The sequence below is a fragment of the Lampetra planeri genome, chromosome 44 (assembly GCF_965212315.1).
Source record: "Lampetra planeri chromosome 44, kcLamPlan1.2.h2, whole genome shotgun sequence".
In the NCBI taxonomy this organism is placed as follows: domain Eukaryota; kingdom Metazoa; phylum Chordata; class Hyperoartia; order Petromyzontiformes; family Petromyzontidae; genus Lampetra; species Lampetra planeri.
The window spans coordinates 7,349,969-7,377,716 of record NC_136150.1 but is presented as its reverse complement, the minus strand read 5'-3'; the positions used below and the strand labels follow the sequence as shown (position 1 = coordinate 7,377,716).

Below are 27,748 nucleotides of genomic sequence, written 5' to 3'. Positions count from 1 at the left end.
CTCCTCCCCCCTCCCCCTCTCTATCCTCCCTTCTTATCTCCCCCCCCCCCCCACCTGTCTCCCCCTCTCACTCCTCTTGTATGAAACGAGCGAGCACGGTTGCCCGGACTCGTCACGAGCGGCGGAAGGGGTGCTGAACGTTTCCTCTGAATCCGCTCTCGGCGATGCCTCCAGCGAAAGAGGAGGTAGATACCCGAGCGGCTCAGCTCACCGTGGGGAGGGGGGGGGGGCACAGATGGAGGCGGGGGGATTCTTGTAACCCACGGCGAACCCAGCTGCCGCGTACGCGGTGCCGAAGTCTGTGTCTGGAAAGGGCACCACACGACGACTCGGCAACGTTCGCCCTCCGTGAATTTTCATTGGGGTGGAGCGGAGGACGGGGGACGTATATCGTGCCCGTACGACCTATGGCCCACCCGTCGCCAAAGTAGCCTTGCGTGCGCGTCGTCAAGTGATGCTTCATGCTGCTGCCGTGACGCAATGGTTGCGTATGTCTTTACGTTGAGCTTCTTTCGCACTGTACGTAGCCAATCGTGCTGATCGGAGAGTGCGGGGTTATCCCGCTGGACTCGCAAATGCGGAGGTCGTCGGTTCGATCTTCCTGCCAAGGCGGTGGAAACAACGGTGCACGTTTCTCTAAATTGTCCCTCCTCTCTCCATCCGGCGGTATAATGAAATTGGCACCTGGGGGTATGGTCACATAGGATCCACTTAGCATCGCTGCGCTGCGTGTGTGCACGAGCGCACCGCTGAAAGCGCTATTAAAGTAAACACATTGCACATTTCAAGTGTTTGTCAACATTGAGTATCAACTACACACACGTCTGCGTCGTCACATGTACGTGTAATTAAAATGTGGGAATGTTTGATGAGCTGATGGGGTCTGGGAGGAGTATGAGGGCAGTTGGACGGCTCCCATGGGTGGTATGTGGCGGGACAAATGTTAGGAACCACTGAGCGTGGCCACAATTAGTTATGGTGTGTGACTTCTCATAAGCTCGGAGCCCTTGGTGCATGAAACTTTGTGCATCGGGTTTTTTTTTTCTCCCGGTGGCGGTTAACTTTGCCCGCTTTGTTTCCCCGCGTGAGCTAGCTGTCGACACTATTGATGAACATGTGCTGTTAGACCGTGGTGGCCGAGCAGGTGATTAACAAGATAAATATCCTTCTCTCTCGGAGCATTCAGCAGCCACACCCCCAAGTAGGATAACTCCCCACGACGGCTACGTTTTGTTCACCGCACGTTACGAGGTCGCACTCATTACACACAAAGAGCTTGCCACAAATGAACCACGATTACCCTGCTGATCTCGTCAAGGAACATAAACCCTTAACGCGAACTCTGGTCATCTTCGCAGCAGCGGATCAGAGGCGTGGTCCCGGGATTTACAGGGAACCATCGGGAACGGTCAACGCTGTCTACGGAGGATTGGCTGGGGGGTACCACGTGACGAAGGGATTAAGAGAGAGAGGGAGAGAGAAGTCGGGAGGAGACTTGGGAACGAGAAGAGCAGGAGTCACGCGCGTACGGGGGCTCTGGGTGCCACGTGCGCGGTGGGGACTTGGCGGGAAGTCTGCCCGCTTTCCGTTGTCTGTCAACAATGGGGAGTGTGTGAAGTGTAACTGTGGAAGTTGAAAATAAAAAGGACTGATTCCGGAAGCCGTCTCAAGAAGGTTTATTACATTAGGAAGCCACTGGAGCTATGCACTTTCAAATCAAGATTGAAAACGTGTTTCTTGAGAACTGCTTTTTGTGTTTTAATTTGTAATCCTTCCAGTGCACCTCCGATTAGCACGGTTGGCTATGTACAGTGTGAAAGAAGTTCTACATACATACTCTCCGAACGATCCACTGGCTCGGCTTGAAGAACCTCGCAGAAGCACCGAATTTGAGTGGGCATCAAAACTATTGGCCTGTTGTGTGCATAGTGGTGGGCCTGGTAAAACATTCTGTATAGGTACCTGTGTGCCTGCCTATGTGCCTGCCTGTCACTTTGGCTAGTGCTGTACCCATGTGGATTTCACCGTCTCATTACTTCTCCTCAGTCTGTTGTCTGGATTATCTATCCTGTCCTGTGGTTTGCCTGCTTGTCTGTCAAGGTAGATAGTTGTAATATATATATTCGTGTGCCAGTGTATTTGTTATGGTAAGTGTGTTTGTGTGTGTGTGCACATATATATTTAAAAGTATGTTCCCTATTATATCACCCAGGATTGTGATGAATTGTATGTATGTTGAACTTCTTTCACACCGTACGTTGCCGTGCTAATCATATTTGAGAGGCTTTCATCCAACAGTGGACTTGCCGAGGATGATGATGATTATAAATTCGGCATGTGTTTTGGAAATGATCTAGAGGTTATATTTTTTAAGGTCTCTATATATATATGAATATTTATTATGACATAGCCAAAACGTCAAAGTGTGTATCGCACTTAAGCAAGTGGGGCAGCGCTGGAATTCTAAAACATTGGTTTAGATTCCAAATTCTTATGGCAGGGTTAATGAACCTATGCGATAATTTATTCTCACAATGTAGCTCTCATTGGACTGACCGTGTGTCCACCTCTTACCAGGAGTCGAACTCCAAATTCCTGATTTCTAGACGCACTAACCACAGTGCAGCCTGTTCCATCTCTCAAATGTATTTAGCCCTTGCTCGCATGCAGACATTATCGCTCCACTGACCTCAAATTTACCCCGGTGGTGAACTTGAAGATGTGGACCTCAAAGGTCAATGTCTGTAATACGAATAGAACACAACATTCGTCCTAATTCTGTAACAAATTTTTAGTTGAGTTTGTGGTGAAGTCCAACCCACAACCCATCAAACGACGCGTCGCCGACGAACGCGACATCTTGGCGGCGTCGCTAGGTCTGCTGATGCCTCCTCGGACTGGTTGCAACAATTTAAGAATTCAACTATAAACCAAGTTTCAAAAGCGTTGCTTTTACGTCCTGCCGTACGATAGGAGGATTTCGTCTTGATCAAGTCTGAGAAATACGTAATTGAATTTTTGTTTATTTTTCATATCATCGTCCTCTTTGTCCGGTTGACTAAAACCAGTCCTCCGCTGGCCTCCTTCGGTGTGCCACCGGCTCCTAATCTCATAGCTCCGGTGGTCTGGGTCTCAATTCACGGTCGGTGCCTTTGACCTCTCGTCGCGCGACAGATTCCATCGCGGCCCTCGCCACGCCCGGCGGTTTCGGTTCCCCTCTCGCGGTCATTGTCCATGCCTAACAACCTCCTTCCCCTCCTTGCAGGTGAAGGCGATCCTGGTGAACATCTTCGGGGGCATCGTGAACTGCGCCATCATCGCCAACGGGATCACGCGTGCGTGCCGCGAGCTCAACCTCACGGTGCCGCTCGTTGTGCGGCTGGAAGGTGAGCGACGGTTGACACCACTTGCACCGCCACACGCCAAACTTTCACCTCTTTGACTCGGTGGCGAGATGTTGACTACCTCTCCTGGTAAGTAGGAGGTCGTGGGTTGAATCTCGAACCTGACGCTGGATGTATATTTGGAGTTTGTGGGTCTCTCTCTCTCCCCCGATGGTTAAGTGGAAGTTCGAGAGATCGAACCACCGACCTCTGGATTCGATACACAGAATGGAAGGTGATTTACTCGATGGGTTAGCCAGAAGGCCCCACTGGAGCGCTCGTTGAAACCGTATGTACCGTTAAGGTGTGGTGCCATCAAGGCAAACAGAGGAAGTCCGTTTGCCCCGCACGTACGGAGATGCACTGACGCGGCCTGGGCATCGGTGGGCAATACCGTAGTAGCTGGCACTGCAATGCACGCGCACGCAATTGCCCGTTACTCAGCGTCCACCGCTATTAACTATTTATTGTGTGTATGTGTGTGTGCGCGGCGTGCGCCGCGCCTCGCTGGCTGCGTGCCGTCACGATTTTGACATCCCGCTCGTAGGCAGATGCCATCCTTTAGGCGCCTTCATGCGGCCAACACGTTCAATATTTAACGACTGCCCACAGCTCGTCGTCAGGCAGGGGGCTTTATTGCTCATAGCCAAAGCTGTGTGCTCAACACATGCCTTTTTAACAGAATAAATATGGTGCAAACTGCGTGTTTAAAACTTCTTATTTATTTCTTGCCAGCCAAGAGAGTCCCCATTATTGCCTGCCTTTGGTGGCGCTTCATCTTTTTTTTCCGCGTGCGCTTTATTTCTCTGCCATTTCTCCAGTTGCGTCGACGGTCCTTGTATCTTGTGCCACCGTATCCTTCCATCTCACCCTCGGTCTCCCACTGCTCCTTGTGCCCTTCACCGGTGGCATCTCCACAGACCTTCTAGTCCCTGGGTCTCTGTTTGAGTCTCGCCGCTGACTCAAGTTCCGATCCCGCTTCTGGGAGCGTGTGCTGATGTCACCTAGAATCTGACCGATCCCGAAGAACTCTTTCGAAAAGAAGAACGCCGTCGAACATCGCAGGCTTCCAGAACAAACGCCTCATTCGAAACCTCCTGGCTTTGACATTCCTTGAAGGCACTGGTCGAACCATAACCAGCATCCGAACATCAGCAGACCGACGGGCACATCTTCATTAATGGCATATTAAAGACAGGCCCACAGTAGTGCGACGGTGGCCATGCAAGCCAAACGATTGACTACATCGTTAGCCACCGTGGTCTGCGCTCCTTCAATGGAGGAGTAGAAAACTACACCAACTCTCTCCTGAAGCCCACCTCGTGGCTAGCATACCTTAACATTGCCAATTATCTCCAGATCATCTTGCCATACGCAAGAATGTGAGACCTCTGTGTGAGTCCATGGATCTCTGTGCGTATGTGAGAATCTTCAATGCATCTTTGTCTCTTCTGAACACTCGCCCAAACCATCTAAATACCACCTCCGTTACCGTTTCTGGAATATTAGTCGGCCCTGCTGAAGGCTGTAACTTATACGTATCAAGTCAAGTATAATTTTGATTCGAAGCTTTCGTGACTGCAGGGATCCATACTCTTTGGTTCTTTCGGTAAAGTCACGTGGATAGAAAAATTTATAGATGACGACGTTTCGATCGCAACACAAGCAACCGTCATCAGGTGAAACAAACACAGCAGGAGAACTGCTGACGTAGGAAAAAATAATTATATACATTTTCTTTCTACGTGACTTTACCGAAAGAACCAAAGAGTATCAAGTATAATTGTTTAACCCAGGCGAGAATTCAAGAGACCGGGTTAATCTCCATTGCATGAGTGACCCGAGACGCCAAAAGAAAGTACAGCACTATATCAATAATAAATCGGAGCAAAAAGAACCGTGGCACATGGGATATCATCGAGCATATCCCACAAATCACTGTTCAATAATGATTCCCTGTCACCTTGGGCAGATTATTTTTCGGCTGATCATTGTACAAATTCAATTAAGTTACAGAAACATTAAACAGAATAGGGTGAGTATCATGCTAATATGTAACACAGACGAGGATATATGTCAAATGCAATTGCAAGTGAAGTTATAAAGAATCGACAGCTTAGCATCAGGCTGCGATTTAGATGGCACAGTTACCAACGACCCTTTTTTAAACGACGGTATTCCAGGAAATTGGGACATCAACATAAAAATTATTCTAACCAACGAATCGGTGCCTTATCATATGATTGGTCGATTTAGGGTCCACCGGGCTTGCGGGATGGCATTAACGATGTATTTGCTACGGTGGAGCGCTGTGGTATAGCAGGCGGCCCCCCTGCGTTAATTAGTTGAGCGGAATGGCCGGCCTTATGCACGATGTGCTCCATCATCAGAGCGTGATGAATTGTTGCCTTGGCTTTGCGTCTGGGTGCAATATATTTGGGTAAGAGTGGGGGCTGATTGACTTCCGCACAGATGTAGTTACACTGGGTGCATTGCATTCATCGCCGTGGATCTGCGGCGGCGTGTTGAGGCTTTCCAGAGCTCTTCCAAAAGCCCTCCAGCCGTAGGGGGTCAACTCTCTCAAGGTCACAGCCGCATCGAAGCGTGCTGAATGAGTTCAGAATCATCTGCTGCTGGCGTCAACTTTGTGGTATCCAGTTGCAGCTGTTTGTTGCTTTTTGTTCAGTTTTAATTATCGTAAAACCTCCTCGAAGCTGGACTTATTCTGGGGGGGGGGGCAGCCTTCCCCGGTGAAGCGGGCATGTCCGACATACTTAACATAGGTGAAGGAAGACAATATACACTTGCGTTACAATTCTATGTTATTACAACATAAGCCTTTTAATTACCACTTGATAATAAAAATAATGATTAACTCAATATTTACATCTTCACAAAACAAAATCAATGCTGTTCAGTTTTATCTGTGTCAGCATCACCATGAAATAGCCGCTGCCTTCTCGTATGCTGCCCACCGCAGTCGCACGTTTATCCAGTGTCGGGCTCATGCCGAACACGACGACAGCGATATGACCCGGCGCGTGTAGCCCGAGGTCCTACATGGTGCACAGCTCCTTCTCCGGGAGCCGATGGACCAAGGGAAACTCCATGGTCTCTTGTGTCTCGCCGCGCTCGTGTGCTCACGTGAATGTCGCTGTTAGTGTGGGCCCCAAGTGGACGTGGAAGGGCGCGGGGTTCACAGATTGTCGGCAGGGCTACACGAGTTATTTCTTTACTCTAAAATAATCACATCTTGCGTGAATGAATGCACGCGCTGCGAGTGTAATAATTTATTGCGGTCGCTTGATTGGAGAATCCGTACAGAATATAACATCAGTATATTTATTTACACTGGAGGAATCTGATGAGGTTTAAAGCTCTTTTTTCACAGATGTCCAGTAGTACGCCGCGAGTGATAAGGTGGGAGGAGGACAAGGAGTGACAGCCCCCTACTTGTGTTTTCCACTGCTTTACTTTATTGGGTTTTGCTTTTTGCCATATTGGTGACCCCCCCCAGGACGCTCTTGAAAACCGAGGCTTTGTTCGTCTGTCGACTTTCTCACCTGATTCGGCAAAATTTACTTGGGTAGCTGACAGGTAGGTAAGAGAGAGAGGGGGGGACCTTACGTCCTGGAGCTTGAGAGATCATTGGCCCCCGTTTACTGCTCAAAAAGCTTACGGCTAAACTACAGGTGATGGTGATTAACGATAAGAAAAACAACCCAAACCTTCCGTACAAAATGCATACACAGGACGTATGAACATGGTGATTTATTATACCAAAGCATTTACCTGTTTGCGGATTAAAGAAAAGTATTTTTTTAATAACAATTTAGCAAGCCATTGATTTCTTTTGTATTAATGGTGTTTCAGTTATGCCCAGATATATAAAAAATAGCTGTTTTTTTTTGCCCTGCTAGGGTTGTTGCTGCCAAGCTCGTGATTGTTATTCACAACAGACAGCTCTGTCTGACCATTTAAATTGCATTAATAATCACCCTGGCAAGTTAGTCTGATGTTGTTTGAGGCCAATCACAAGAATAATGTGAAATTAAACGGTGGAGAAAATTACGTATTAAAAGCCCACCCACGCTTGTTTTATTGCGAGTGTGTGCACAATGATTTATTTTATCCATCCCTTTCGGAACATTTCATTTTTAGCTGAATATTAATTTGGCAATCGGCGACGGTGTGTAACTTTTTTTTTGTATCGAGAAAACATTTTAAAAGTCATATCCTACTCATCTGGGCAATGAGTCAGCGCTGACTTCCTATTTATAACCCTGAGCCAATGGTAAACAGCCCACATGTTATTTTATCGACCGTTAAGGGATGATGGACCCAAGTCGAGCACACGTAACATTTTCTTTTTACACTTTTGAGTGGTGGCCTTGCACAGTGATCCACTCGTGGCGCTTCCCAAACAAAACTATTCAAACGGACATTGATTGTCATTAATCCATCACCGAGCCAAAACGTTTTTTTTATTTGTATTGCAGATGCCAATTAGAATCCGAATACTTTCGTGACTTGCGCGATGAAGAGTTAAGTCTCCGCTGGCAGAGTCATTTTTCACTGTCAGGAATGAGCAGCCACGCAAATGTTGCATCAATATCTTGTCGTGGGCTTATTTTCACCAACGGCCTATTATGTCTGCGAAGTGCATGGGAAATGGAGCTATAAACCGTGTCCTCACAAAATTGTTCCACCCAAGCATCAGAAGGTGTGGCATCTGTGGGTTTATAAATGTATTTTTTAGGTGTCTTTTTTCTCTTTTTCCAAAAGACAGGCAGAATGCTGCATGCTCTGGTTTTGATGGGTACGCCCCAAAATTACATCCCTCGTCAGCATAATCCTGCAGCCCAGTGCCGCGTAATTCTTTAGAATTCACTGCTGCCCGGCTCGCGTATGGAGCTCGACATTATCGTGAACAGCGGAGTGTGGGTGATGGGTAACAACAGGGCGATCCATTCATAGATGCCCCATTCATTTCCGTGACCTTTAATATGCCGCTCAACAGGTGATTTAATAACGTGAACGAGATTGCAGAGGGAGAGTGTTAACAGATTCAATAAGTACCATTGGAACCTCATTTGCCAGTAAAAAATATGATAATTGTTTTTTTACCCTTCTATCTGGCAACAAAACTGACACCTTTTTTACAAGGAGTCATGTTTGCATAGACCACAATACCTGTAGTCATAATGCAAACAAAAAACATAACTCTGATAATGTATGCACTGTCCTTGAAGTTGATTGGTCCACATCCGAGACAGCTTTCCTTAGAGCCTAGTCTCACATGGGTTGGACCAGATGACGCCAATCAACTTCAAGGACAGTTGCATACATTATCAGAGTTATGTTTTTTGTTTGCATTATGACTGCAGGTATTGTGGTCTATGCAAACATGACTCCTTGTAAAAAAAGGTGTCAGTTTTGTTGCCAGATAGAAGGGTAAAAAAACAATTATCAGATTCAATAAGTGTTTTCGGCACTTAGTTAGGAGGCTTGGAAATGAAATGCAGATTTTTTTTTCATAATTTCTCTCGTTTATTATTTTGGCGGAGTACCTCCGAATGGGTTGCTCCACGGCGTCTGCTTCAGCCCTTCCGTTACAGCGTCGTTCTTAGGGTGGAGGCACTTGCACGGAGTAAAGAGTTTCACATTAAGCCAAGAGGTCTCATGACAGTGGTAACTGAATGTGAATTGCAGTATGAGCCTCTATTCTTTGGGTCTTTCGGTAAAGCCGCGTAGATACGTGACTTTACCGAAAGACCCAAAGAATATGCATTCCTGCGGTCACGAAAGCTTTGAGTCAAGATTTATGAGCCTCTAGTTGAAAAGTGATCTCTAAATTAGTTATTTTCTACCAAACTGCCCCGTAGCAACATTTGGCATAAGGCGACGAACAAGAAATGTGGCTGATGTCACGGTTATTTTTATTTGCATCCCCTTCATTCCTTTGTACCTCTGTGAATTAATTTGAAAAATCTAATTTTAACAATTTCAGTTGTGTTCTCGGCATCGTGGTGAGACGTAATCCATTTGTAAATCTCACAGAGCAGTAGCAGTGCGACACGTGTGTCCATAGATTGGATGCGCGGAAGAGATGTTTCACATCTCTTTGAAGTCCCCACTTTATTGTTTGTACGCACTTTCCCGCACGCACGCAAGCACGCACACTCACGCACTCTACTCTTGAGATATTTTTTCGCACGCCCTTCAAAGAAACGTTTTCAATTGCCGGAGCTAAATATGAGCAACATTTATTACGATGTTGTTTTTGTGCAATGACTGTTGATCAGGGTAAAGATCAGCGGCTCGCTTACCCATGGTGACGCGGTTTTATCACAAATGGCCAAAACCCAGATTGGAACCCAAGGTTCTCATCAGGGGCAGCTCGGTGTGATGACCTCTAAGCCACCCGGCTACATGCCAGAGAGTACTCTTCTCAATGCCGTATTAGCCCCGTATCATCCGTCTGAGATGAAATCGAATCAGGTTGATGATGGTAATGTGATTGCATCACATTGCATTCCAAAAGTTCCTAACATTAAAAGAGTTTCATTACAAAACATTATTGCATTAGTGAATGCTTTGATACAGAATCAATCGGCTTCATGTGGTTTGTTTTTATTTGTTTCAGGATTTATTTGTTTGTGTTGTTTATGTAATTTTTATATTGCCGGTAATGACTACCAAACGTGATGAAGGATGTGGACTTTGGCACGTTATGGTTTTCGCTGGTTATTTTTCTGGCCGGTTATTGCAGATTGTGGAAGTAAATCAATGTTTTTATAATCATCAACAGAGCATCTGGGAAACACCAGATTTAATAAAATGATTGTGCACAGACGGTCCATTAAAACAGTAGCCTAAGCGCCATGCAACCGTCTGAAAAGTAAATAAAAGCCTCCCCATCGCCGGTGATTGATTAATGCAAGGTTTTCATGGGAACCTTGAGGACATTCAGGGCATCTGGGGTGGCCAGATAGACAGGGCATGGAAGAGCAGCCACTACATCTCGAGTGGATTGAAAATTGCTTAACTCTCACCATTACTATTCCCCGAGTCCTGGCCCTCAGAATGATCGAGCGCAGTTTAGATCTCTGTGCTTTGATGAGGCACGGCTATCTTGACGCCAGGTGCAAAAGACTTAATCCACTTATCGACACCGTGGCGTTCAGAAGGAATTGACCACGAAGGCTCTTCCCCAACGCCCCCCCCCCCCCCCTTTCGTGGAACTCACGCCGGAGAAAGAAACCGCCGATAGTTTTTATTCCCCCCACCTCACGATTATGCAGCACTCTTAAAAGCCCCCCCCCCCCCCCCCATTTTCCTTTTAAATGACTGTGGTTAGCTTGGGCGGTCGCATCCTCAGGCCATCGCTGACACCTTGACGAGCCCTCCCTAATCCATTATCTGCATTGGATTGTGCTTGCAGACGCAGCCTTAATCGTTGAACTCGGTCCGATATCTTTTGTGGCGCCGACCTTTTTAGCGCGACTTTTGCTGCCCGCGGTTAGCGGCGATTTCGATTCGGAATGTAAATTTGTCCGCTGCGTAGATCCGTAATGCACAAACATGCGCGCTCGTCTGCACGCAAAATCCTATTTCAACACCGGTCGACCCGACTATCGCGCCGTCCACGCACGCCTTCGGTGCCTTAGAGGCGTGCGGATTTGTGGTCGTGTCATTACCAGGGGTCTGCAAGCAAAATAACCATTCGGTACCAAGCTACGTATTCCAGCAGCCGCAATCCACATGAATATATGGTTACATTGCGTCAGGAAGCAGTCCGCAAAGAGCCGTACACGGCTCCGGTGCCGCGGATTGCCGGCTCCTGGTCATTACGGAGCCCAGCAGCCTGATTGTGTTCCTTTGGACTCCCCAGCGCACACAGATTGCATAGTATTCGTGCACGGAAGCAGACCTCGTGTGCTCACTAAATGTGCAAAGTTTAGCAGTACCGCGTGACTCGACGTATGAGTACGGCGGCGATAACTGGAGCGGTGTAACGGCGCAGCCATTTATCGATTGACGTCCATTTTTAAGATCGCGATGCATCAGCGGACTCCTGTAAAGATGCAGTGCTTTTCGATTCGCGTTTGCTGTACGTGATGGGCTCTCCCCCTCATGTGACCTGTGCAGCCACTAGTGGCCGCTACAGTTGACCGCAATGTGAATTTACGGAAATTATCCTTGGATCGGATCGGGGTGGGAGGTGAATCGGTCCGTGCCCCCTTGTCAATAAGTCCTGTTTTCTCTGAAAGTCCATAATAAAGGTTTTTTTTTTGGGTTAGATCGCATAAATGTGTCGTTAAACGCGCCATGACCCGACACAGCCAGTTAGTAGGGTTTCACGTAAATAAAAGGTGGCGATTATTTGCTACTGCAGCACACCGGTGTGTTGGAGAGTAAACCCACAATATTTACAATTAGAGTGACGTTTCGCTGGTGAGTACAACCAGCTTAATCAGTCGATAGCCAGAATTGTGGCGTTCGCCTAATGGATGACATATTTATATGTACGCAATCTAATCCAATAAAACCTTTTATTACGGATAATGTTGGTCGCGAAAGCCTACGTGTTGAACGTCCCTGAAATCGTTTCTTGGTAATTGGGGCTCGGGATTGAACCAGGTCATGGGCCTAGCGAGCATTGCTGACCGCTTTGGCAGCGCGGGTCACTGTGACCACTTGACATAATAGAATTATCAGGCTTCGTGTACCCGCCAAAATAGCCATTTACAACGACGACAACAACAACAAAACGAAAATCTCGGTCTCCCAAGGTAATTTCCCATGGGGCTGCATTTATAACAAGGAGTTGGGGGGGGGGGGGGGTGGAAAGAAAAAAAGCCCTTAAGAAAAATCACCTTTTCACCATTACTCAGCGTGCTGGGAAATCGTGAAGGGTTCCATGGTGGTACGAGACAAACGTTGTCCCTCACTCGTACATGCGTGCTTCCTCCCATAGCTTTGTGCGAGCCACAGCTGATCTTATTCATTTTCATTCCGGTTGCGGATGTTGCATTAAAGTTGATGACATGATTAATATTGATACAGCAATCGGTTGGGTTTTTATATTTTATTAACCTGATGCACATGGATACGATGAAAATTATGAATCTTTTCTTAAATGGAAATGTAATTCGTTATTGTAAATTTTTTTTTTATTCCCTATTGTAGGTATGTATGTGCAATGATAGATGACGTATACGGTCATTTGTTTTAATTTTTTGTGTGTCGTTTTTGATACACACGTGCTTTGGACTGCCAAGCGTAGCTAACACTGCACATGAACAAATAGTTGTTTTAACATGTAATATTCTTGGTTCTTTCGGTAAAGTCACGTAGAAGGGAAATAATAAAATAATATAAATATAAAACAATTAAAACAATTTTAATTCTCACGACGTTTCGACTGTAACACAAGCAATCATCATCAGGTGTGAAATCCACAGAAATAAAATTTGAAAAAAGTAGCGGTTTTTCCTAACGTCAGCACCATAGACAGCGATTTGGCAGTTTGCCAGATGGACAAGTCCAAGAGTATGAATCCCTGCAGTCACGAAAGCTTTAAATCAAAATTTAACATGTAATGTTCGTTTATTAATATTCATTACCATTATATTGCAATACGTATCAATGATAACAATCATAATAACACAATCCTTAAACAATGCAATTTTTTAACCCTTGGGAAATAATAACAAATTTTATATCTAAAATACCTTCTTCAAACTAATTTCGAAATACACTGCCAATGACAATTCTCCGCTGTTTTAGACGAGACTCTCTTCCACCATTGTCCGTCCCCTTCTCAGCGCCTCTTCCACATTCTCACCCAGCCCAGAAGCCAGCCCCTGCTAGAATCCAGGTATTCATAGTGTATTGATCGGGAGGTTATTTTACAGGAAGGTCTCACTGCCTCTTCCAGCAATCGATCGGCTTGACGCGTGGCCCGTCCGGATAATGGCGTGAAAAGAAGAATGATGATTTCATTAGTGCAGAGGTTTCTTGTCACCCGGCACTGGCGAGCGACTGGTGCGGTGCAGCGCGGTGTGGTGGGCCCGCGTAGTTTCCTTCGCCGAATTTGCAAACGCTGCGCAGTTGCCTAATCGATGTGTCGTTACCCGCCTGTGTACGCTGCATGGATTAGACATGTGGTCTTCAGTGAAGAAAATGGAACCCAAAAAAAAACGGTCAGAGAACATTGACGGAGTAGTTGGTGGCAGGCAAGGGATGGGAAACTTGACACGTTCGGCTAATGGCGTGAAAATAAGAATGATGATTTCAGGAGTGCAGAGGTTTCTTGTCAGCCGGTGCTGGCGAGCAACTGGTGCGGTGCAGTTCGGTTTGGTGGGCAGCGTGGATTGCTTCGCTGAACTTGCAAACGCTGCGCAGTTGCCTAATCGATGCGTCACTACCCGCCTGTGTACGCGCGCGGATTAGAAATGTGGTCTTCGGTGAAGAAAATGGAACCCAAAAAAAAACGGTCAAAGAACATTGACGGAGTAGTTGGTGGCAGGCAAGGGATGGGAAACGCGCGCTAAATGACGCCTACCGTGGCGACTGAGCGATGAAGTCGGCTCGTGGCGCAGGTGATGGGATGGGTTGCTGCTTCGCCTGATTGGGAGGGATTGGCGGTGAGGCCTTCATCCGGCAATTGATTGACAATGGCTGATGATGATGGTCGTGGTGGTGGGCACTTTTATAAATCCCTCTGTGGATTTCTGAGTGGGTTGCAAGAATTTGAACCGGCAGCTTTGGGTTAGGTATGTAAGTTTCTGGCAGGCTTTCGAGCACATTTATGATCCACGTTTGTTCAATATAGGATCACAATTTATGGAACTTATTTTCGGTAAACATCAAGCTGTTATCTTTACAGCATTGTAAATATTTGCCCTAAATGTCTGTGCACACCGTAATAAATAAGTACATTAACAAATGCATTTTTAGTTCGCATTCATGATCCATGTTTGTTAAATATAGCATTGCAATTTATGGATCTTATTTTCGGTCAACATCAAGCTGTTATATTTACAGCATTGTAAATATTTGCCCTAAATGTCTGTGCATACGGTAATAAACAAGTACATTAACAAATGCATTTTTAGTTCGCAACTTGGTTTGGCTGCCAATCCCCCTATGTTTTGGTGAGTGCAAGCAAGCATAAATAATGCCTAATGAATTACTTTTTCAGGTGACTCGGGAGATGTATTTTGGAGCATTTATTTCCGTGCTTTGTGGCCAGAGATTAAAATTAAACATTACTGCTCTCTAAAGTACATAAAGATAAATTGTTGCTTAAGGCAGTCTCCTGTGAAATACCAACCATGATTATTTAAGGCAATGAATTAGAAATAAATTAGGTAGGCATATGGAACAGCTGATTAATTAAAACTTGGGTGTTTTTGTAAACACCTCTTAGGTGGAGAATGGCATGGAATGCATGATTTTAACCTCAGCATTTTCTCGCAGACCGAAGCAACGAAATGCATTTTAGCATCTTCATTCTTTCACCAAACGAATTTTGTGACGAACCAAGTGTTCTGTCCCAACCGATAAGGTCGAGGGACACCTGAGAAAACATGCCTGATTTTTCAGTCATTTAGTCGGTTTATTTCTTGAGGTTAAGGCACATTGAGCTAAAGAAGCCCTTTTTTAATGGCGACTTACATGGGAAATGGAGGTTTGCTGGGGCTTCTTCGAACAAAAGCTGGGAAATTTAATAAACATGCTGAATACAAAAAAAACTGGGAACTGGGCATAATTTAAATCTAATAAGCAATCCAAAATAGCATTATGCATGGCACTGGTGAGATGAACTCACGTATACCTTTTTAAAATGACACTGAGCGCACCCACAGTTTCCGTCGAGTGCTATTTGCTCTGACATCCGACAAACCAGCAGCAGTTCTTTAACAGGCCTCGCTCTGCTGATGAGACCTTGGAGGTCAAAGCTGATCCAGAGTGTGAGTGCTGACATAGATTGCTGCTGGAAGACATTTCTCCAGAAGGAGCACATAGGCTGAAAAATTATTCGTCTTTTTTTTAAGTGGAGAAATTGTTTTTCCACGTGCTCCTTTATAATTTTCGAAATGTGCTTTCTGAGCTGTTAATAAAAAAAAACGCACCCATGAGAAAATCAATGACATAATTCTTTTAAGCGCAAATTTGTAATTTTTGCAACAAAGATGTGTTTCTTTCTCAAATTTGCTTCTGAATATACCTTGGTGCTGCTCAAATCAGCATAGGACAGTGCTTACAATCTCCTGTTTATAGCCAGTGATGGAAATCCCACATCCCTATGACTAGGGCAAGTTTATCCATAGGATAACCACTGCTTACCTCTGACAGCGTGGTAATCGTTTCATTGGTGCCTTGATGTCGGTGCTGAGTTGAAGAAATCTTATATTCACAATATCCCTTTGGTGTATAGCATTAGATTGTGGTTTAATTCCGCCTTTAGGGCTCAAATTGCAAAATACATTGAGTGTCCCACTCGTCCATCTTCACGGCTGAAGAACGGTCTCCAAGCTGCAAGCGAGATAAGCGATTCCTTCTCAAAATTGCCACGGGGAAGTGCGAATTTCCCATTCACAGCCCTGATCCGGGAGTGGAAATTCCACATTCCCATGGCCGAGAGCTATACATTTCACAAAACCAACCACCGTTTACTCTTCCACAAAGTTGTACTCCATTTATCGACCTCGGTGGGATGATGGCTGAGTTGACCGACCCCCCCCCCCCCCCTCCTCACAACCAGGTTTCAGATGTGCAGCCTTCTGACTGCGAGAAGCTCGCTCCATCGCTGAGCCACCTGGCCAGGGAGATATGACTGTTAAAACACGTCCCGGGGAATATTTCGATCCCCACAATTCGACGTGTGGCTGAGCTATCATTGAAAGGCTTCAGGAGTGTATATATAGTTGTCGGTAACACAATTGGTCCGAAATTGGTGAGACATCCATTATGCCGCACCGCATGCCCGTTTCGTATCGGTTGGCATCGGCAGCGGGCAACTTGGTGACATTTCGCCGCGAGGTCAACCTTCTCCCAGACTGCGGCTTCGTCGGCGCTCTGGGAGTTGCAGAGAGACGGCCGTGTTTTCTCTTACGTGGGAGTAGCTGGCGGTTAATCTGGAAGGCACCGCGCGGGTTTGCAGCCTGCATAATGACGTGTCAACGTTGTCGTGCGTCTTTAAAAGTTAGAGCACTTGTTCTGCAGTGCTTCAGAGTCGCCAGGGACTTGAGATGACACCCAATGCTGCCCCCCCCCACGCACCAATCCCCCCTTTCACGCCACCACCTACCCAATCTTGCTTAGATTCCCACCTGGGAAGGTTCACGTTGCTTACATGAAGGAAATGGGAAAATGTGGTGGGGTGGGGTCAGGACAAGGACCTGAGGCAGTGCCGTGCTAGAGTGTGGGCCTTCCTAGCAAACGCGATTGTTCAACTATGAACTGTTTTTTTTTTTTACCAGGTAAGGCCCAATGAGCTACATGGCCACAACTGATAGCTCAACACAGTGGCTTACCATGTGGAAATTTATAGCAGCCAAATACTCCGAATGCATATTTCTAAACGTGGAGGCAAAAAAAACGGAGGACCCGGAGAAAAATCCACAAGACCACAGGGAGAGAGACACGCAAACTCCAAATATGCAGCAGGCGTCAGGGTGAGGATCAAACCCACAAACTCCTGTATGCCAGGCGAGGCAGATAACATCTCGCCACCGTGGCGCCCCAAGTTGCTGTGTGGGGCCTGTGGAATTGAAATCCAGGCCGGACCTTGGTCCCTGTGGACTGCTTGCCAATGGGCTGAGCATCATTGGGATGGCTCTCATTCTCCCAAGTCCGCGGGGACCCCCCAACGGGGCCAGCTTTGTGCGTCTGCTGCTCAACAGATGTGTGCGATGCTTGACTATAATTGGCATATGAATGGACGCCCTGATTTGCATATAAATGGGGGGGAAATACGGACATCACTGTCCGGATGGTTTTGGGTTCCCCAAGGCCTCGGATGAACTCTCTCTTTATGTCCTCTGGAATCTGTTTCAGTGCAGTGTTCCACCATGCCAGCTTGAAGCATAAAATGATAATTCTACATTCGGGGAGGGGCGGTGGGGGGGGTGACTGTGTTTAATCTCATAGTAGGAGCTTTTATTCATTTGCCTTTTACACATCTGCTTATTTCTGAATTATATTATTAGGGATGCACATTCCCCAGCTCATAATCACTGCAAAAAATGATAAGCACATGAGTATATGGAGTCCTTGTCACACCCAATTAATTTGCCAGAAATTAAGATAATGAAATGTCAAACGCAGTGGCACGGTGATATATTGGCATATGGGTGGGTGAGATGAGATGCATATGAAGACATAGGTGGAGGAGATGAGGGTTGGGTTTTGCGTTGGTGCCTCTACTGGAGATCTGTGAAAAAGAGCTTTATAGCTCATCGGATTCCTCCAGTATCAATAAATATTCTGATTCATGTTTCACGGGTGGCATTCAGGCGATTGGAAGCAACGTGTGAGTTTCAATGTCATCACGATAAGACACTGTTTCGTTCGCGTGTTCGGCTGAATATCTAACGGCTATTTCATCAACTTCCACTTAATTTTCAATCAGGGCACATTTATCTTTGTTCACTGTACGTGCACTCGCTGCAAAAAACAATGGCTCGCAAACGTGTAACGTTAAATTTAGATTTAAAGCTTTCGTGACTGCAGGAATTCATCTTCTGGGTTCTTTCGGTAAAGTCACGTAGAAGGGAAGTAATAAAATAATAAAAATAAAACATAAAATAATTCTCACGACGTTTCGGTCACAACGCAAGCAGCAGTCCTCAGGTGAAGACCAAACCTGGTCTTCACCAGACCTGGTCTTCACCTGAGGACGGCTGCTTGCGTTGTGGCCGAAATGTCGTGAGAATGATTTTATTATGTTTTATTTTTTTATTTTATTACTTCCCTTCTACGTGACTTTACCGAAAGAACCAAGAAAACGTGTAACGGTTTGCGAGGGCTACGTTGCATTAAACTGAATGGCACGGCAGCTTCCAGTTACGAAAGTGCTCATCACGTCCATCAGAACTACCGTGCCATTGTTCAACTAAGAGGCTGTGTTTTATTGACGTAGGCGAATTCTGTGTCGGCAATGGAAATGGAATGCTTCGACTTCCTGCTCTCAGGGACGTTTACCCTTAGAACTACAAAGTGTTAAGTACTGAAGGAATAATAATAATATACAATTCATGTGGCTGATTCACGATGAAAAGTCCTACATGTATGGAAATATTAATGGCAGCAAGTTTTCCGTCTCAAGAATCACGTGCAAGGGCGCTGCCGTTCTGTTACGGTTTCACGCACTGCAATGTTGCGGTCCAGAGGTCACCGGTTTGATTCAATCTCCCAGCGCGGCAGTTAAAACGACGGTGCACATTTCTTGAAGAACTCTGAGATTAAATCGACCGCTAACCCCCCTACCCCCCCATCACTGACCCCCGCTCCCCGCGCCTTTGTCCACCCAGTAGCATAAATGGGTTCACATCACGATTTGTTTATCGGCAGGGCACGTGTGGTGGGGGTTGATGTGGCGACGCCTCGCGAGTCTGTTTAGGAAGCCCCGTGTGTCTTTAAACTCAAACGAGCATTTGGCGGTGCTTCGTTAATTTTAAACTGTCAAATTTTTTTTTTACCAGGCAAGGCCCGACTGAGCCACATCGCTTTTGTTTTTCAGAAGCGACCCGGCCTAAAAAAATGGCAACTCAACGAAGTGGTGTGTTATCACGCGGAAATTAAGAGCGGCCAAATATTCCGAGCGCATATTTACTCTAATTGTGGAGGGAACAAAACGGTTATGGACATAGAGGAAAATCCACGTGACCACGGGGAGAAACATGCAAACTCCAAATATGCAGGGATCAGGGTCGGGATCAAACCCATGACCTCCTGCATGCCACGCGAGGGAGATAACATCTCGCCACCGCGGTACCATTTGACAGTCCCAGACCAGTGCTAGGGAGGTCCAATGCTCCTATGACAGGGACCATATGAACCTCATGGCGGTACCCCAGCTCTCGCATAATGTCCGTGATGCAGTCACTTTTAGTCTGTTGATGGTCGGCGATGCGGCAAACGACTCATCTTGGCGAGCTGTAAACGATGCACTATGGTGCATACCGCGAGCGTTCAGGGTTTCGGCGAAATCGTCCTCGCTGCGTTTCAACATCGCGGAGTGGCACTGATTTCGGGTTGATTGGTACCCCAATCGCGGAGTTAAGTACACCCCTGGAAAAAAATAGTGTCCCTGAAATAAAATATTTGATTGCCTCGGCCATTTTGTATTATTTGGTACCCCGGGTACTGCCATAAGGATCATTTGTAGAGGTGACGGATCGAGAGAAAATTGTTGAGTCCTGCTTCAGTAATTTTTCCGCAGCAGGCAAAAAGCCATTTTCTTTTACGGAACCATTTAGCCATTACATATGTTTGCTCATATAGAGAATCCCCTTAGGAGGAGGGAAGGCGGGTGGGGATGCCCATTGTACTCCAGCCCAAGCAATACTTAAGCTCCAACCAACTATCTGCAGAGTAATAGTACTGCGTGTTGGCATAATGCAGCATAAATGATCTGTACAAAAGACTCAAATGACTCGTGACTTTGCCGGTAGCGGACTTAATGAGAAGTGTGGCCATATGAGGCCTACGTCCCTCGCTTTGCCAAAAGAAGAAATGTAGGTGTTCGAGAACCGCCTTGTCTATTTCCAGCCACACCGACTAGAACCGCTGAGGCTGTCTCGGTTGGCGTGTACACGAATATTCTGTGCCGAGACATCTGTGCTTGGATTATTAAAAATTACGGGCACAGTCAGCTGTGGACAAGCAATCGTAATTGCCCGGGGTATCTTTATTCCCCCCCCCCTCACCCCGCCTTTCCTTCACATATCCAATATGAGGACTTGAAAGATGCGGCGACAATGTTCGGCTTTGATTTCATATTAAGTTGCAGTTGAACCAACCGATGATTTATAATTGCTTTTCAGAATGCAATTTAAAAGTGTGTGTTTTCCATGCATTTCCATCGGCAGTGCTGTTTTCATAACGGGAGTCTTGACTTGCAGTTAGAATGCTGCAGGGTGTAGTTCTGAGTTCTGTGCAGCCGATAAACTGAACTCTGGGACTGAATGGAAAATAACAGCACAGTTCTGCTCTGCTACGGTATAATGTTTCGGCCTCCTGTTTAATGGTCAAAATTGTTTGAATTAAAGAGCAACGATTGACTTAAAATGATCGATCTGTCTATTATTGTGCGTTGTTATTGAGTGATTAATTAAAACCACACTGGAGCGGTGAAGCACAATCACATTTAATAATAACCACAGGGCCAACCAACAATCTAGTAATGCTCTAATGTACTCACCAAGACCAGAACAATTGCATTAACAATGCAGCATGACTACGTTAAAAACTGTATTTATATCTAGCATGCGTTAATGCGGGGTAGACGGTCACTTAATTGGCGGAGGAATTATATGTGGCTCTGTATAGCATAAAGTCCTGCAAAAAAAAACTATTTCAGATGAGGAGGATGTTCCAGGTGTCACATCTCAAGTGGTCACCACTGCCCTCCATAAACATTTAAAAAATGTCAAAATTATTACTATTATGTCCACTGTTTTGCAATTGATCCCAATGCCAAGCCTGTTGCTATCAGAATACTTGTATATACTGGAGGAATCCAATGAGCTATAAAGCTCTTTTTCACATGTCCAGTAGAGGCAGGTCAGAACGTTATAACAACAAACAATTCGTAAACACGGTAGGAGTGCAAAGTGTAGGAAAGGTAAACGAATCGCTTAAAAAATATATACAAACAAAACTAAACCATTTTTTTATCTTACCAGGTCAAGCCCACTGAGCTATTAGCTTATTTGTTCAGAAGAGACCTGGCAACCATAAATAATAGCTCAACCAAGTGGCTTACCATTGAAACTTTTAGGCCTGGTATTTATCCTCTGATTCCGGTGGCGTTCAAGAAAAATGGGGGGGTGGGGGGGGGTAGGGTGGGGGGGTCACTGTATGGTCTTGTGGGGCCATGTTGGGCCCTGTGGGGCCATGTAGGGCCAGCGAAAGTCCCTGGTCTGGGAACGGTCTTCGCTGACACCGGTGCGCGGATGAGCAGCGTGGCTCTCCCATTGCCAAATCTCTTTTTGACGGATCCCACGAACAGGAATGGAGGTTCTCGGGTGGCAATCGCCAACAGACGAATTGTGACTTGTGCGAGAATGGTCCGCAAGGGACGGAATCGTCAGATTGAAATATTAACTGCTTTTTGTGTTTAGTTTGTTATCCTTCCCCCGCACCTCTGGTTAGCATTGGTGGCTATGTACGGTGCGAAAGAAGTTGAAGAAACATTCAAACATAAAGACATACATTATTTTTCCAAGAATCGCTTTACGCCTGTTTAATGCCTACTGCCTGCAGTGCAAATGTGTCCATTGCTGCAAATTCCTCCCTGGTTTAATTAACCTGACCATCAAATCTCAGCGATAGCACTACAACCTTAATCTTGTCCTCACTTCGTTCCAGACCTGCAGTGCCAACCACTCACATGGTGCAACGAGGGTAACGATGCTTGAACAGATAATGCCCTTAAAATATAAAGAAATTTGACATTTGCTTTTCATTCACGGAGAACATTTTCTTAAATTACTTCCTGGTTGAGGTCAATTCAGGAATAATAACCTCATCGTCAAATCAACAAACACGTCATTTAAAGAGGAGAAGCGAAAAAAACCCAACAGTTTTTTTTTAAAGAGGTCAACGGTGACAGAGGAGAAAAACGAGGGTGATCTGTTGGTAAAACTGCGGCGCTGCTCGGCGCACAGACGAAGCTGCGTGCGCGCTTGCTCGAGGGTTCCCATCCCCCCCGTTTTCCGTGATGCAAGGAAGGCTTTGGCTGTGTTTTGGCGGCACGGGTCTCCTGAGATTGTTTCTCGCAGTCGGTTGGGTAGTTGGGTAGGTGGGTGGTTGCGTAGGTGGGTGGGTGGTTGCGTGGGTGGGTGGTTGCGTAGGTGGGTGGGTGGTTGGGTTGAGTGATTGGGTGGAGGGAGGAAGCGGATGCTCACAGCCCATTTCTTGACGAGCTAGTTTGCATTACTGGTTAATTAGTGACGGCGAGCGGTGGGTTTGGACAGGCTACGGGGCACCCATTTTACATGGCCCGCTGCGAGCCTGATGAAATGACGGCTCGAACGTGACCGGAAGACTTAAAATCGTGAGGGCTGGAAAGCGAGCGAGCGTGCGTGCGCAGGTGGCTTTTAAAGCTTGCGTGTGTTCGCAGCTCAGGTTATAACCCCCCCCTCCGCCCCCTCCCCCTGAGTTCTTCAAGAAAGCTGCGGGGGGGGGGGTCACTTTCCATCGGCTTTTTTATCAGCTGGGCTCCGACGTGCCCCCACTGCTCGGTTTGCATTATCAGGGCCCGGCGCGCGTGCGCGCTCTCTCCAATACGAGGGCGGTGAATTCGGTGGCTCTGCGTGAATCTCTCCTCTCTCTCCCTCGTCCAAGCTGTGCGGCAGCTCGTTCAGCCCCGCCGTCGACGCGCCGCTGCTTGACGAGCGAGTTAACGAGCGGATGAATGTACGAGCAGTGCTGGGCAGCAAGCCTGCGAGTGGAACCCATCTCATCAATAACCCAAATACGCCTTGAAATCCCAAAGCGAGGATCAATAGCCTAATCGTTTTTCACAAGAATAGTGCGTAATAAGATAAAACGTGACGCTAACTTTGGTAAATATTTGCCGGCACTCATCATCATCAACCATGGTCAATCCGCTGCTGGATAAAAATCCTGCCAAAGCTGCTCCTTCATTATTCACGTTCCTGTAGTGTCCACCTGGCTCCTGTGCACGAGCTGATTTCATCACTCCATCTCCTAGGCGGGACGACCTCTTGGACGCATTCCGTTTCTTATGGACGCCACTCCGGTATTATTCTTGACCGTCGGCCATCGTCCCTTCTACGGACGTGTCTTGTCTGAGCCCGCTTCTCTTGACTGCCCGTGCAAGCATATGCGGGTACGAAGCTAATGACGAGCGATCGTGTGCGTTGCACAATTATCAGTGCGGACAAAGGCTTTGGAGGAGGGAGACGCGCAGCGGTTTCTCGTCGAGACAACGGGAACCCGCACATAGTAGCCCAGCGTGCTCCTCTGCACAGTGTCATTGGAAGGGCGAACCAAGCCGGACATTGCTGTGAAATAAATAAATAAGGAGGTGGTCAGCCTGCCGCGTTGACATTGATTGACCACAGGCCCTGGGCCAGACGGCTCCTAGCTGCGCTGGCTTCCATCAAGGGGAAACAACTGCTCGCGTATGAAATAACAGGTGGTCGGGACTCTTTCCCTAGACATTGTGTGATTGAAAGAGGACCCCTTATTTAATTTCAAATGCACTCTATATGTGTGTGTGTATATGAGGCTGCTGTGACGCAATGGTGTCGGCACACTGGAATTGCAATTCAGAGGTCGCCCATTCGTTCTCCCGACGCGGCACTTGAAGTTGCGGTTTTCTTTGACAGCCATCGCCACTGCCCACCCAGGCAGTTAGTCGATTGTGGGGTAAAGTGTGGGTACTTCCACTTCTTCTTAGACGTCTGGCTAAATGTCCTCTGGAGGGATTCTGTCGAGTGACAGTACCTCGAGTGGAGGCCCTTCACCCGGCAGTGGCGGCGAGTAAGAAATTGCAGGGCTGCACCTTTACCCACCTCGTCTCTATTTAACTTGCCTGTTGTACTCATGGTTACATTGATAGGTATTTCTAATGTGGGTGTATCTGATGAGTGGTGTTGTGTAAGGTTGCTTGACGGACTGTTAGAAAGGTTGCAAGTTCAATTCCCGGCTTGTGGGTCAACTAGTCATGATAGCGTGGGGGTCAATGCAATGAGTTCCAAGTTCAACAGATGTTGCCCTATGGATAGAATAACGACTATTATTTTTATTTTACCAGGTAAGGCCTGCTGGGCTATATAGCCCGATTTCAGAAGTGAAGTGGCCACGTATGATAGCTCGGCAACGTCGCTTATCACGTGGAAATGTTTAGCAGCCAAATACTCTAAACGCATGTTTCTAAATTGGAGTTTATACCAATTTCAGAGAGCCATCACTGGAGATGAACATCAACCAATCGTTCGTTTGATCAGGGAGATACTTTTGCTTGCGCATGTCGGTGTTTGCGTGCATACCTATACCCACACAATTAAGCACTCTACTTACAGAGAGATTCATAACATCATGCTAATCTCTCACATTAACATCATGCTAATCCCTCACATTAACATAGCCACTTCCGTGCCCTCGTCGAGAAGGCCGCTCTCCTATCTTACAGTTACATGCTAATTTCTCACATGAATGTCACTCGCCCCGGCCACGTCTTTATGACCCTTGAGCTACACCCATTTCAAACCTTTTTAAACAGTCTGCCTCAGCAGCAGACCATGCTTTCCCACCTGATAATGGACGCTTGTGTTGCGCCCGAAACGTCGTGATTTATTTTATTTTATACCGACGTGACATTACCGAAAAAAACAAATAGTATGGATTCATTATAATAATAATATCCATTAACTGTTGGATGAAGGCATGTCGATGCTGTCTCAATAACGGATATTTGTTGCTTCACCATACTGCACCACTACTGGTTAGTGCGTGTCCGTGAAGGGAGGAGACCCAGGACCACGTCAGATATCGCTCGCCACTGATGCTCGCTGCGGCAGGGAATCGAACCCAGGTTGCCGAGTGCACAAGCCACTGCGCAACTGTCACCCGGGGGGAGGCGATATTATCGCGGTGTAAACACTGGAAATGATTGCAAGATCACGTGGTATTCAACGCGCGTTATTTCTGGCTCTTTTAATATTCATGTTATTATTATCGGCGGTGCGGATTTGGTAATTTTCTTTGGTAAATTCCCTTTGGGAATCAACTCAATGCAATTTTGCCTCGTTGGCAAGTGCTGATTACAATTTTGTACAGCCACTTATGTGCAAGTCCAAACATGCATGCATACACACACATACGTACAATTACGTGCTTATTATCAGAGTGTGTGCGTTTTTTTCCCGGGTAACGCTGCGATAAGCATTTCCTTTCTTAAGCCTCAAGCTTTCTCCACTCAACGTCTCCAAGATGACATTCCCCCCCCCCCCCCATGGAATAATATAATTCAGTTATATTTCAACCACACCCCAGCATCTATTAGACAAACATTCATCATTGTTACGTGGACACGTGAACGATTGATTGTGTTTGAGGTGGGCGGGTGACTCCATGGTTAGAGAACTGAGCTTCTTGGGTTTGAATTTAGACGGCCGCGTGTGACACACAGGACATCTGTGAAAAAGAGCTTCATTGCTAATCGGATTTCTCCAGTACAAATAACTATTCCGATTCTGAAGTGCGGATAATTGATGCTCTCTGCCCATGTACCAGTGGCTCCACCTGAAATAAACCATTCTGTGAAATTTTTTTCTGCAGTTATTTTGCCTAAATTCCAGCTCTTGAGAATGAAAAAATTGCCTTGACGATCGTGCGACGAACATCACTGTCATGTGCGGAGTGGGTGGGAAAGTGCTGCCCTCTACCCTGTGCACCTGAGGTTACTGGAAGTGATTTCAGAGGTAGCTCAGGGATATCCACTTCTGTGGGACGTTCTTGAACATGGAGGGTTGCTTACTCTGTAAATAGTGCAATTCTGATGAAATCGGGGACAAAAAACTTAATTTCCTTCAGCCCAACATAGTTGTTTAGCTCACAATGGGTAGGGGGCACCCGTGTAGCATAATTTCTGTTGATATAACAGCAACGAGCAGATTTTCACTGACGACCAAATTAACGAAAATAACAAACAAACTCTGATCGAGCAAATCCGGAGGGGGGCTGCTCTGAAGCAGTGACGCACAGAGATGGCATCAAGCCGAGAGTCAGCGGAACGTCACCGACGAACCGAGCGAGTAGCCCGGCAGCTTTTCCAACTCAGGGGGGCTTCCCTGGGGAACTTCCCCTCCCTCCCCTCCCCTCCCTCCCCTTCGTTGAGCTATCGTTTGTGGCCAGGTCGCTTCTGAAACGGCCTTACCTGGTAAAATAAAAAAAATAGTTTAGTTTTAGTTTAATATGTTCCATCGCGTTCACCAACCCGCACTGGCCAGGGTGGTGAAATATTGCCTACTATAATCACCCAGAAATGTGTGTCCGTCCCGCGTGTGACGTAACTCCACATGAGGCCCACCCCCCCTCATTAATATTCATGAGTGGGTGGATTTTACTCTCACGCAGAGGAGGAAGGTCGAGCTGAATTAAAAATTTTATTACGCAAAGTCGCTTTAAATATGACGTTTCTTTACAGAAAGTGACGGCAAAAAGTCAATCTAAGCAGGACAGTGTGTGCGTGACGTCACTGCAAAAGAGGCCCCTCCCCTCCTTCATTAATATTCATGTCCGCGTGGAAATTAACACTCACGCACAAGAAGGTCGCGCACTCCACATGCCGCACCCCTCCCCTCATTAATACTCATGAGTGGGTGACGTCACTCCACATGCTGCACCCCTCCACAATAACCATTAGCGGGTGACGTCACTCCACATGCTGCACCCCTCCACAATAACCATTAGCGGGTGTCGTCACTCCACATGCTGCACCCCCCCCCAATAACCATTAGCGGGTGACGTCACTCCACATGCTGCACCCCTCCACAATAACCATTGGCGGGTGACGTCACTCCACATGCTGCACCACTCCCCAATAACCATTAGCGGGTGACGTCACTCCACATGGCAACTCCCCCCCCCCCCCCCATTAATAATCATGAGCTGAACAATTTTTGTATTGAATATTTGGACGGGCAAAAAAGCTAGTGATAAAATAACCCCCCCCTCCCCATCACCCGCACAGCGTGGGAGGCCCTCACACAGCCATAAATTTAACTAAAGGGCTGCACGGGGCACGTCCTTGTATTCGTGTTGTACGTCGTGAGTTTACGCGACCTGTCCCGCCACTCGAGGCCACTGCATTCACCACATTGTTGAGAAATAGAATCGCATTGCAACCACAGACCGTGACGATTCCTTGAATTGCCGGCGGAGGGAGGGAGGGGGGTGGGAAGGTGTGCGACGAGAGCGAGTGGTTACATCGCGACTGCCGCCGCCGCCAGCCAGCGCATCTGAATTTGAGTTCCACGTCCGCCTTTTTGCGGCCTACCGCTGCGGTTGTTGATGATCGCATGTGACAGGTGTTGAGCGACGTGAAACTAGAATGGACGTAAACAAATGGTGGGGCGGGGGGGGTTGTTTTACAT

General features: G+C 46.8%; 1 protein-coding gene across 1 annotated transcript in view; it reads left to right on the top strand.

The window, feature by feature from the left end:
• The window catches only part of SUCLG2 (succinate-CoA ligase GDP-forming subunit beta), a 133,959-nt gene that overhangs the window by 82,730 nt on the left and 23,481 nt on the right, over positions 1-27,748 (top strand). The window contains exon 10 of the mRNA XM_078614550.1: positions 3,266-3,386. Coding sequence (XP_078470676.1) covers positions 3,266-3,386 — 121 coding nt within the window. The remainder of the gene's footprint in view (positions 1-3,265; positions 3,387-27,748) is intronic.